Here is an 11,713-nt window from a genome sequence, read left to right on the forward strand (position 1 = left end):
CGATGTGACGGTGGTGGGTTGTGGCGGTCGTGTCGGTCATGTCATAGCACACATTGAAAAGACACCGTTTTCTCGCTATTCTGGGCATTCCATTGGGTCTTTTTTTCACCATTTCGCTCCTCAGACACTGCCAGGTGAGCTGTGTGGGTGTCTGTGTGTACGTGAAGTCTGTGTGTACGTACTGTTACGGTCAATGAGCTGCTGATGGGCATTTAATCCTCTGAGTGCTGTGTTCGTCTTAAGGTAACAGTGAGAGCAGGGTATCAGTGTATGGGGTGTAATTATCATGGGCGTTTGGAGAATAGAAAGAATAAGAGGTCCGTTTTCTATATTCCATGCTACGACACTGATTAATTTATTCTATCTAGTTCAAACAATGTCTGGAAACTGCTTAGGGGATGTGGGGATAAAAGATGACGAGTACTGAAAGGGTTAAGGTGGGGTGCACTTGTATGCCCTGACCTCATTGCCTCACCTGGCTGGCTCACCTGCTATTTTTCCCTACACAGATCAAAACTACATTTCTTTCTTCCCTATTTTTCCCTAAGGCACTTTTCCCTACACAAATATAAAGATCAAGTGTTTCCTTAAAATTTTTCCTTCAGACTTTTTTTTTTTCTAACATAAATATAAAAATAAAATACACTTCTTTTCTTCCTGCTTGGCTACCCTTGTCCGGATGTAAGATGGCAATAGGAACACATGCAAGAGGTACACAGGAGCAGCTTTTCACCTTGTTAACTCTCTCCTCTAACTGACTGTCTTCAGCCTCTCTCTCATCGCCGCAGTGTTGCATCTCTTGCTATCTTCTACCGCTATTTTCACGCTAACTGCTCTTCTGATCTTGCTAACTGCATGCCTTCCCTCCTCCTGTGGCCTCGCTGCACAACACCTTCTTCTTTCTTTCACCCCAATTCTGTCCACCAATATTCTCAATCATTCATCCCTTTCTCTGGTAAACTCTGGAACTCCCTGCCTGCTTCTGTCTTTCCTCCTTCCTGTGACTTGAACTCTTTCAGGATGGAGGTTTCAACACACTTGTCCTCCATTATTTGATTTTTCTATTTGGAGTCTCTTTGGAAACAGGCATTTAAGTGGGTCTTCTTCTTCTTCTTCTTCTTCTTCTTCTTCTTCTTCTTCTTCTTCTTCTTCTTCTTCTTCTTCTTCTTCTTCTTCTTCTTCTTCTTCTTCTTCTTCTTCTTCTCCTCCTCCTCTCAGTATTTTTGTTGCTTTTGACTAGTGTCTCTCTTACATAAAAAAAAAAAAAATGAAAGGGGAATAGAATAGTTGTGTGGAAGGTTGTGTTGCATTGATAGACTGAGGAATTGAGTTTTTGAGGCATTGAACAACACAAAGTTTGCTCAGCCCCAGTCAGAAATGTTTAGTGTGTGCAGATTGGTGAGTGTGGCTGTTATTGTGTCACCAAGAGGTATTGCTTTGACCTGTCCTGTAACACTGTTCATTCTGTATTGTCTCCCTTAACCCTCTTGACTGCCTCTTGGTACACCTTTCCTTCATTACCAATCATTCTGAGACATATTTACTTGTTCTACAGCTATATATGATCTTTAAATTGGGTAGAAATTGCAAAATATATTCTTTTTATTCCCCTTCTTTCTTGTAGATGCTTATAAGGATTTCATTCATTGCTTCCGGTGCTGTTGATTGTTTTGTATCACAGTGAAAGGGTTAACTGATGGTCTAGCTATAGTAGAGGGCATTGCAATGGTACAGTTTGCTAACGACGTGAGGAAGCAATGCAGTGGTGTTGATCCAAGTGTTTCCTGACAAAGGTGATGCCTCCCAGATGGTGGCCAGCAACCTTCACCCTGATTCATTCTCTCTCTCTCTCTCTCTCTCTCTCTCTCTCTCTCTCTCTCTCTCTCTCTCTCTCTCTCTCTCTCTCTCTCTCTCTCTCTCTCTCTCTCTCTCTCTCTCTCTCTCTCTCTCTCTCTCTCTCTCTCTCTCTCTCTCTCTCTCTCTCTCTCTCTCTCTCTCTCTCTCTCTCTCTCTCTCTCTCTCTCTCTCTCTCTCTCTCTCTCTCTCTCTCTCTCTCTCTCTCTCTCTCTCTCTCTCTCTCTCTCTCTCTGTAAAAGGAATTGAGCATTGAAAAAGATTGGTGGCAGAATAGTGGAGAAAGATTTGAGAATACTGGCTCACTCTTGCATTAGACAGGTGGACAGAACTGGGGTGAAAGATTGTGAATACTTTCATTAGGGAGGTGGACAGAATAGGTGTGAGAGAAAGTAGAAAGTCTTGTGCAATGAGGCCATGGGAGGAGGGGAGGCATGCAGTTAGCAAGATCAGAAGAGCAGTTGGCATGAAAACATCAGAAGATAGCAAGAGGTGCAACGATGTGGCAATGAGAGAGAGGCTGAAGACAGTCAGAGGAGAGGAGTTCATGAGACAAAAAGCTTTTGATTCCACCCTGTCTAGAAGAATGGTATGAGTGGAACCCCCCAGACATGTGAAGCATACTCCATACATTGACAGATAAGATCCCTGTACAGATTTAATAGTTGGGAGGGTGAGAAAAACTGGCAGAGACATCTCAGAACACCTAACTTCATAGAAGCTGTTTTAGCTACAGATGAGATGTGAAGTTTCCAGTTAAGGTTGTAAGTAAAGGACAGACTGAGGATGTTCAATGTAGAAGAGGGGGACAGTTGAGTGTCATTGACGAAGAGGGGATAGTTGTCTGGAAGGTTGAGTTGAGTTGATAGATGGAGGAATCGAGTTTTTGAGACATTGAACAATACCAAATTTGCTCTGGCCCAATCAGAAATTTTAGAGAGAGATCAGAAGTCGGGCATTCTGTGTTGGATGTCAATGAAAAGACATGGAAAAGTGCAGGATGGTATCATTAGCGTAGGATTGGATAGAACAAGAAGTTTGGCTTAGAAAATCATTGATGAATAATTACAGAGTGGGTGACAGAACAGAACCCTGGGGAACACTGTCAACAGGAGAACACACCTGCACCACTGTGACTCATCTGCCTAGGACAACAATCATTTAGTTCTCACCTGTCCACAGCCTCACATGTCATCAGTCATTTGTCAGTCATTACACAGCATCGCCACCACCATGCCGAGATGAAATGCAAGACAGGTTTGTGTTGCATCATACCACCAAGGGACTTGCAGGGGGAAATAATGAATGATCTAATAGACTTCAGCGTTCCTAAGGCTTATTTCTCACTCTGCAATCTATCAGCATTACAGAGACTGCCACATGTAGGCCTGATGGCATCTTGCAGTTTACAGGTGTGACAGGTGATAGGGAGGCATGCTTCTTACAGGGACTGCCACGTGTAGGCCTGATGGCTTCCTGCAGCTTCTCCTGTGTTTGTAGGGAAAGACGCGACAGACAGGCCAGGGAAGATGGTGACAATTACCTCCTTTATTAGTTTCCTTATTTTCTTAGGTTCTTATTGGTTCAAGACAAAAAGGCCAAGGTTCTTATTGGTCCAAGACAAAAAAGCCAAGGTTCTTATTGGTCCAAGACAAAAAAGCCAAGGTTCTTATTGGTTCAAGACAAAAACCCAAGGTTCTTATTGGTTCAAGACAAAAAAGCCAAGGTTCTTATTGGTTCAAGACAAAAACCCAAGGTTCTTATTGGTTCAAGACAAAAAAAAGACTCTTCATTGGTTCAAGACAAAAAAGCCAAGGTTCTTATTGGTTCAAGACAAAAAAGCCAAGGTTCTTATTGGTTCAAGACAAAAAAGCCAGGGTTCTTATTGGTTCAAGGCAAAAAAGACAAGGTTCTTATTGGTTCAAGGCAAAAAAGCCAAGGTTCTTATTGGTTCAAGGCAAAAAAGACAAGGTTCTTATTGGTTCAAGGCAAAAAAGCCAAGGTTCTTATTGGTTCAAGACAAAAAAGCCAGGGTTCTTATTGGTTCAAGGCAAAAAAGCCAAGGTTCTTATTGGTTCAAGGCAAAAAAGCCAAGGTTCTTATTGGTTCAAGGCAAAAAAGCCAAGGTTCTTATTGGTTCAAGGCAAAAAAGCCAAGGTTCTTATTGGTTCAAGGCAAAAAAGCCAAGGTTCTTATTGGTTCAAGGCAAAAAAGCCAAGGTTCTTATTGGTTCAAGGCAAAAAAAGCCAAGGTTCTTATTGGTTCAAGGCAAAAAAGCCAAGGTTCAAGGCAAAAAAGCCAAGGTTCTTATTGGTTCAAGGCAAAAAAAGCCAAGGTTCTTATTGGTTCAAGGCAAAAAAGCCAAGGTTCTTATTGGTTCAAGGCAAAAAAAGCCAAGGTTCTTATTGGTTCAAGGCAAAAAAGCCAGGGTTTTTATTGGCTCAAGATGAAACAACAACAACAACAACAAATAAATAAATCCAGATCCACGAATTCTCACAACTGCTCCAGAAATGAAGTCAATCCACAAACCTTGATAGCAAAGATCACACCGCCCTGCTGAGGTTGTTACAAGGCCACTACCCCCAGTAACAGACCACAGTGAGCCAGGAACCAGTGTCTTGTGAATGGAATGAACTTGATAATCAGGCCATTAGTGCAGAGTCATTAGGAAGCTTTGAAAGGTTAGGCAGATTTAGGAATGGGGATCAGTGGTAAGTAGAAAGTAGGCTTATTTCATACAGGGATTGCAATGTGTAGGCCTAATGGATTCCTGCAGGTTATTTTGTTATCTCTATCTCACTCTGGCTGCTTCATTTATGCTCCTGTCTCTCTTCCTTCCCTCCGCGGTGCCCCACAAGTCAGGCCAGAGCAGAAGATGTCCCATTTCTCCCCATCCGACCCCCAACTCCAGCAGTGTCATGAACCATCCAGCCACTCAGGTGAAGTCACTGTATAGAATTCAGCTCTACATGGTGCCCTCGCTGCCAGCCTCTGTGTGCTCTTGTTGCAGGGAGGTGTCTTTTCGAGGCCCAGTGTACGAGTGGTGTTGATTTGTTTAAGCTGCCCTCCAAGTTTGGTAGTGCATTGGATTGTCTTGAGTGTCCTTTGTTATTTATTGGTGAGAGAGTTAAGTTTGTGGTTTTATTTTTTTTTACTTCGTTGTTTGTTTATTTTTGCTTTCCTGCTTCGTTCCCTGAAGTTTTTTTGTTCTTGAATCATCTTCCCTTATCAAACTCTTGCTAGAATCATGAAAGCACCCTTGAAAACCCCAATAACTTCCCTTACTACACCAAACAATCTTTAGAATCTTGAAACCACCCATGAAAACCTCAATACCTTCCCTTTCTACAACACCAAACAACATTTAGTATAATGAAAACACCCTTGAAAACCCCAGTAACTTCCCACTAGAACCTTTTAAAGTCACCTAAAAGACTCCAAAATACTTGAAAACACACACTCCCACTCACCCACCCACTTCATCCATATCCCCAGCCACTCACAATGCTGTCATGTTGCCCCTAGACCTCCTCACATGCTGCACCAGTTGTCTGAGGCACTGGCACCCTTTATGTGATGCCACTAATTCAGCCTGGCACTGTATCTATGTGAGGTGAGTGCTGTGTTGTTTTGAGTTTAAAAGTACAGTTGTTTTGCGAGTTTTGTGTCATTTTTGGGGTGATGGGAAGAGGATGATGTTTTTAGTTTATTTTTTTGTTTTTACTTATCTTCTGTTTATGCATATTATCTGTTATTTCCTGTTTACATCCATCATCTGTTGTTTCTTCTTTTGTGTGTTTATCAAGCTCTCCTTTGGTCTGCCTCCCGTTTTTTTTTCTTTTTCTTTTTTTCCCCCTTTATGTAGGAGGGACTTTGCCCAAGGGCAAAAAAAAAAAAAAAAAGGCCACTGAGATGCCAGTCCCAGAAAAGGGTCCAAAGTGGTAGTCAAAATTTGAAGGATAAGTGTCTTGAAACCTCCCTCTTGAAGGAATTCAAGTCATAGGAAGTAGAAATACTTTTGAAAGCTGGCAGGGAGTTCCAGAGCTTACCAGAGAAAGGGATGAATGACTGAGAATACTGGTTAACTTTTGCATTAGAGAAGTGGACAGAATAGGTGCTTGCTTGGTGGGTCTTTCATGTATTTATTTACAGGGAATACTTCGTTTTACTCCCACGTCTTGTATCCCAGTCTTGTATACTTTGTGGTCAATTGGGTCAGGTGGGGCAGGAGAACGTCTTGGAGCACTGCCTTTTGTTACAGTCCCATGGCTTGTCTCTTTACAAACTTTTACTTCATATTTCTTGCTTGTCTCTGTAACAAACTCTTTCTTATGGAGTTTGAAGTTTCACCTATACTGTTCTTGATTCCTACAGTGTATTAAGAAACTACCAGTAGGACTGAAATGATGTAGGATAGTATAGAAGAGTTTTTAAGTCCATTTTTGGTAATAACCAGGATCCATCTTGCAACCAGAATTAGAATGATTAGGATGATAGAAACAGTGAAGTATTGTTTCTCTGTTTATTGCCTTGTATAACCAGGAACTGTCTTGCAGGGAGGGAAGATGACAAAGCGGGCTGCAGGAAGAATTTGAGGATCACACCACTGGGGACCACACCAGGGGAAGACCAGCGCACCATCTCGACCTGCAAGGAAGGCTGGAGGGAGACGGAGGGGGAACTTGTAATGCTACTGCGCAGTCTTGTGGCCGTCTGTCCGGCCCAGCAGGTGACACCCTGGAATTTGGGGAGTCTTGTCCTTCACTAGGGGGCAAGTAATCTCCAGTGTTATAATCCTAGTTAGCATCCTTATATTTCCTTAACCCTTTTTTTCTATGGTCATATCTTAACATGGAGGTTACTGTAATAAATTATTTAAATGGACATCAAGAAAAGGAAATGTGGACAACAATTTTTACTTTGCCAAGTTACACAAGCATGTATTTTAGAGACTAGTAGGAAAGAATAAGTGTTTTATAAGTTATAGTTGATTATGAGAAAGACTGATTAGTAGTGAAAGGGTTAAAAGCTTGGAGAGTAGTGGTAGGGATCTGTAACAAGCAGGCTGTGTGTAGTAACTGGGTATGAATATATTGAGCCAAGATTTGACATACTAACATACTTCTGTCTTTAAACCAGGGGGATGTCCAAGGAAGAGAACACATGGAGGGATGCCAGGGTGAAGAGTGCTGCCCTTGAAACTGAATGTGGAGACTAAGAGGAACACTAGATAGAGGGAAGTGTCAAGAAAGCAAGATAACACATTACAGGAAAGTGTCAAGAAAACAAAATAACAGAATACAAGGAAGTTTCAAGATACAGATTACAGGGAAGTCTCAAGAAAACAAGATAACAGATTACAGGGACTCAAGAAAACAAGATGACAAATTACAGGGACTCAAGAAAACAAGATGACAGATTACTGGGAAGTCTCTAGAAAACAAGATAACGGATTACAGGGACTCAAGAAAACAAGATAACAGATTACAGGGAAGTCTCAAGAAAACAAGATAACAGATTACAGGGAAGTCTCAAGAAAACAAGAACAGATTACAGGGAAGTCTCAAGGAAACAAGATAGACACATCACAGGGAAGAAACAAGAAAACAAGAATAGATTACAGGGAAATCTCAAGGAAACAAGATAGATTACAGGGAAGTAACAAGAAAACAAGATGAAAAGATGACAAGGGAAGCCTCTAGAAGACAAACTGACATGTGGCAGAGTTGACATGAGATCTGGGACTGTTTAACTTGGATTTTTTGCTTAGCCCAGTACATACATTGCTGAGTGGCCGCACCTTCCTCTCAGTGACTCAGCGCTGGGCTACACGACACATGCTCCAGTGGTGTGTTTGTGTTGTGTCTTTGCTTGTTTTGTATGCAGGTTAGCGTTTTAATTGGTATCCTGACACTTGCAGAACGAAGACTTGTTTACAGAAATTCATTTAAAATTATGATGAGTATAGTGGAAAACTTAGCTCAGTTTTTATAATACTTGTGTGATTGCCATTTTGAGCAGCACACAAAGGTATTCTGAATTAAATTACTTCATCTTGTAGAATAAAATAAAAATCCTGAACATATTGGTGTGATCAGATTGTGGATGAACTGAACATATTGGTGTGATCAGATTGTGGATGAAATGTCAAATAAAAGAGTGATTTATGAGACGATTCCACTCTGTTCACATAATTGGATGGTGTGTGGCTGGAGTGGTGTGAAATACTTTATAGAGAACTCCACTTCACTTGATGTATTATCCACACACTGGTCACGTTATGCTGAGGTTTTTTCCCACAGCATGAAGCAAGTTATTCAGAATGCCTGTGTGTGCTGCTGAATACATCATAAGACATTACAGAAAGTTTCCAGTTATAATACTCTTAAATTGCAAAAACTTGTACTTGTTTTGGCTATTTTTACACCCTTTGCTAAGGCTCAGGATATCAGTCAAACTTGTCTATTGAAGGCAAAGGATATCAGTCAAACTTGTCTATATTGAAGGCAAAGGATATCAGTCAAACTTGTCTATATTGAAGGCAAAACAAGCAAAGGCACACAACACAAAACCATCCCTGGAGCAACATGTGACCTGGTGCCAGTGTGGAAGGCAGAAGGGAAATGTACAGGTGAGCACCAATGTTCCTTCTGACCAGTCTGGAGCCAAGGATCTCTCTCTCTCTCTCTCTCTCTCTCTCTCTCTCTCTCTCTCTCTCTCTCAGCCCACAGCCTCACAGGATGTCCCCCCCCGGTATGTTTACAAACCCCACAGCCCCTTCCCTTAAATACACACAGTCTCACCAGAAGTATGTTTATGCACCACAGCCTCATGTGCTGCACCAGTGATGTCCCTCCTTGTTGGTGCTTCTAGTGATGTCCCTCTTAGTTCGTGCTTCCAGGGTGCCGATGTGTGGAGATCCATTGCTGAAATAGTACCTGATGGTTACACACAGTTGTAGTTGATACACTATCTATTTGTGAATAAATGTAAATACTACTGCAATGTATGCCAAGATATAGGATAATAAAAGAAAGAATATCTGCTTTTTTATCTGTCCTCTGATATAAGATGTCATGAACAATAGCCACAAATATTATAGCAAGTCTGAGATGCACCTTATAGAGAACACGCACACACACACACACAAACCTTATGGAAACAGTGAGGGAGACATAAGAAAAAGAAAGAAATGGTAAAACATGATAAAAGACAGCCAGAGGTGAAGGAGATGTCACACTGAACACTTCCTTTCATTTTCATATACTGAAATTAATAGAATGTTCGTGCACAGGTTAACACTTTAATGCTTAATTAACAATTAACAACTCCATGAAGACCAAGAAGAAATGTAAAGTGAAAATGACTGATATATTAAGTAAAATACTTTAACCCTTTCACTGCTACACAAATTTGCTATTTCAATCCCCATAACTTTTTTGACACTATTCTTGTACTGAGCTCGTAAATATTTCTGTGGTGTATAAAGATAATATTAACCTCCTGTTTCCTCTCTTTTCTCTCCTGTATCTCTATTGAAACAATCTTTACAGCGCCAGGAAGATTAGCAAAGGAAGACCATGGCTGTAAAAGGCAACTGTACAAGGCAGCCACACAACCCAAGATGTTTTATACCCAAATTAATGGAAGTATAGATGCAAAAGCACCAAATCACTACTATACAAAGAACAGTGAGTTAATTTTAGCACAACACAAACTCCAGTACAGAAATACCACCTGTGTTACTGTTACCTGTGCTGACTTGACATGTGTGCCTCCAGTGGTGGTCACCTTGCATCACTGTGATCTAGTGATGTTGAGGGGGTGGGGGAGTGTGCTGTCAGGGGTTGGACTGGTCAGGCTGGCCATGCTGGAAGGTGGCAGGTGTCTGGAAGAGTGGACAAGTCTCATGAAAAGGAAATAACACTTTTTTTTTTTTATGCAAGAGGGGCACCAAGAGAAAAAAATAAAATAAATAAATAAAAAAATAAGGTGCCAATCCCCAGAATTACTGATCAACACACCACAATACCTAAGCAACACAATCAAGGCCAAGAATGTTACAGCTCGAGCTACAAACCAGAAACATCTTGGTCTCAGAATGGAAACCTTACAGCTTAGACCACCGGTGACCATAAATATGTTAACTACTATCAGCTGGAAGTGACAATGCCTAAACTAACATGACTTCCTCAAGCTGCTGCCTTAACGGGTCACTGTGGTAGATCAGCCTTCTTACAAACACTTGGCCACCTGATGTGTTTATATTCATCCTCGGTATTCAGCAAGGTATCAAAACAAAAATCGTAGTCCTTTGGTGAGATCTACCAGAGCGATGGAAGACCATGGATCACCTAAAAGGTCAATAATGAGGACCACCCCAGCAGTCACAGTGGATCTGACTGAAGGACCATGGAAATTTTACCTAGTGTGACAGATCCTTGAGTCACCCATTACACTGCATCCATGAACCACTAATGCAAACTAACAAATAGAAATATGACATCCTAAGCTCCTCCCTGCCAGGAATACTACATACTGAACTAATAATGGCTACAAATATTACAATCTTGACTACCAATCTATGTGTCTATCTGTATACTATAGTGGTAATCACATGTAAGGTTGACAATGGCTAGAAATACCACATCCTTCACTACTACTGGCAGGAAACTATTATACCTTTAATACTCAAACCCACCAGACACACATGCATCCAAATGTCTTTGTGTAAAACTGCACCGATGCACAGGTGTGCCAAAAAATGTACTTTTTGAATTAATAAAAGTTTCTGGGATATGGATGTCAATTTTTGGTGTGTCAAAGATGAGCACAATTGTCACAAAAGTAATGAACTGGCAACACTGAGGCTCCCCACAGCAGGCTGACTGTTAGATAATTTGTAAGTTTCAGGCCGTGACTCAGGCTGTTTGCACATAATGCAAGATGAATGCTGACTTCAGTTTTTCACTATTTTCTTGAGATCTAATTGATATCACAATGACAAACAGTACCATTGCAAAGCTCATAAAATGGTGGTTCAAGTGACGTGCAGCATGCAAAAGTGTTGAGCTACAAAGTTGGGAACAATTTTTTAAAATTATTTTTAGGGAAAACGAGTGAAATTACTTAAGTGAATCTTTTATGTGACAGTAAAAATAACTTCCTTGTGAATCTATGTGCCTACTTACGAGTCACAAAGGAAAGAAAACTGCTTCTAAATCAGTTTTGCAAGTCGTGTGGAGAGGCCACAAGTGCCTGCCAACAGAGCGGGCATTGGAAAGAACACACACAGGGAACTTACCAGTGCATGAGAGGGTCAAGTACTTGTGGCTGGAGTACAGGTTGTTCCAGGACAGGCTGTCTGGAAGCAGTGGCAGCAGGCAGCACCACACCACAGGGAGGGGCAGTGGCCAGCCCTCTTGCCTGGTGTCCAGTGGTGCCTGGATCACTCCACCACACTGAAAATTTTGGGAGTAGTTAGTATGAATTCAGGATAGTTATTATTGTTACTTTACTATATTTCTTGCTTCATTTGATACACTGAGTCACAAAAATCACTGGATCATATTGTGGAAATACTCAAAAGTAATAGAATAAATGAGCATCTTGTGGCAATTATCACTAATGACTGATAATTGTGAACAAATCGAAAGACAAAAAAGAAAATCACACTTAATTTGATATATTCAGTAACCACAAAAATTAGATCATATGCAAATACTTAAAATTAAACAAAAAGTAAAATTGAATACCTTACAGCACAAATACTGGTAGATAATGAACAAAAAGACAAAAGAATTACCTGCAAGCAGAGAGACTCACCTTGACTTGACCTGGCCAGGAGTCTTACTGG

The 11,713-nt window shown here is 41.1% G+C and overlaps 1 protein-coding gene across 1 annotated transcript; it reads right to left on the reverse strand.

Moving 5' to 3' along the window:
* Nucleotides 1–6,365: 6,365 nt before the first annotated feature.
* LOC135092426 (uncharacterized) lies at nt 6,366–11,671 on the reverse strand. Its single transcript, XM_063990904.1, has 4 exons — nt 11,162–11,671; nt 9,610–9,745; nt 8,661–8,783; nt 6,366–6,516 (listed from the first exon to the last, which is right to left on the reverse strand). The coding sequence occupies exons 2-4, from the start codon at nt 9,653–9,655 to the stop codon at nt 6,380–6,382; spliced, it is 306 nt and encodes a 101-aa protein (XP_063846974.1). The 5' UTR covers nt 9,656–9,745; nt 11,162–11,671; the 3' UTR covers nt 6,366–6,379.
* Between the last annotated feature and the right edge of the window lie 42 nt (nt 11,672–11,713).

Source organism: Scylla paramamosain, chromosome 40 (genome assembly GCF_035594125.1).
Source record: "Scylla paramamosain isolate STU-SP2022 chromosome 40, ASM3559412v1, whole genome shotgun sequence".
Taxonomy (NCBI): domain Eukaryota; kingdom Metazoa; phylum Arthropoda; class Malacostraca; order Decapoda; family Portunidae; genus Scylla; species Scylla paramamosain.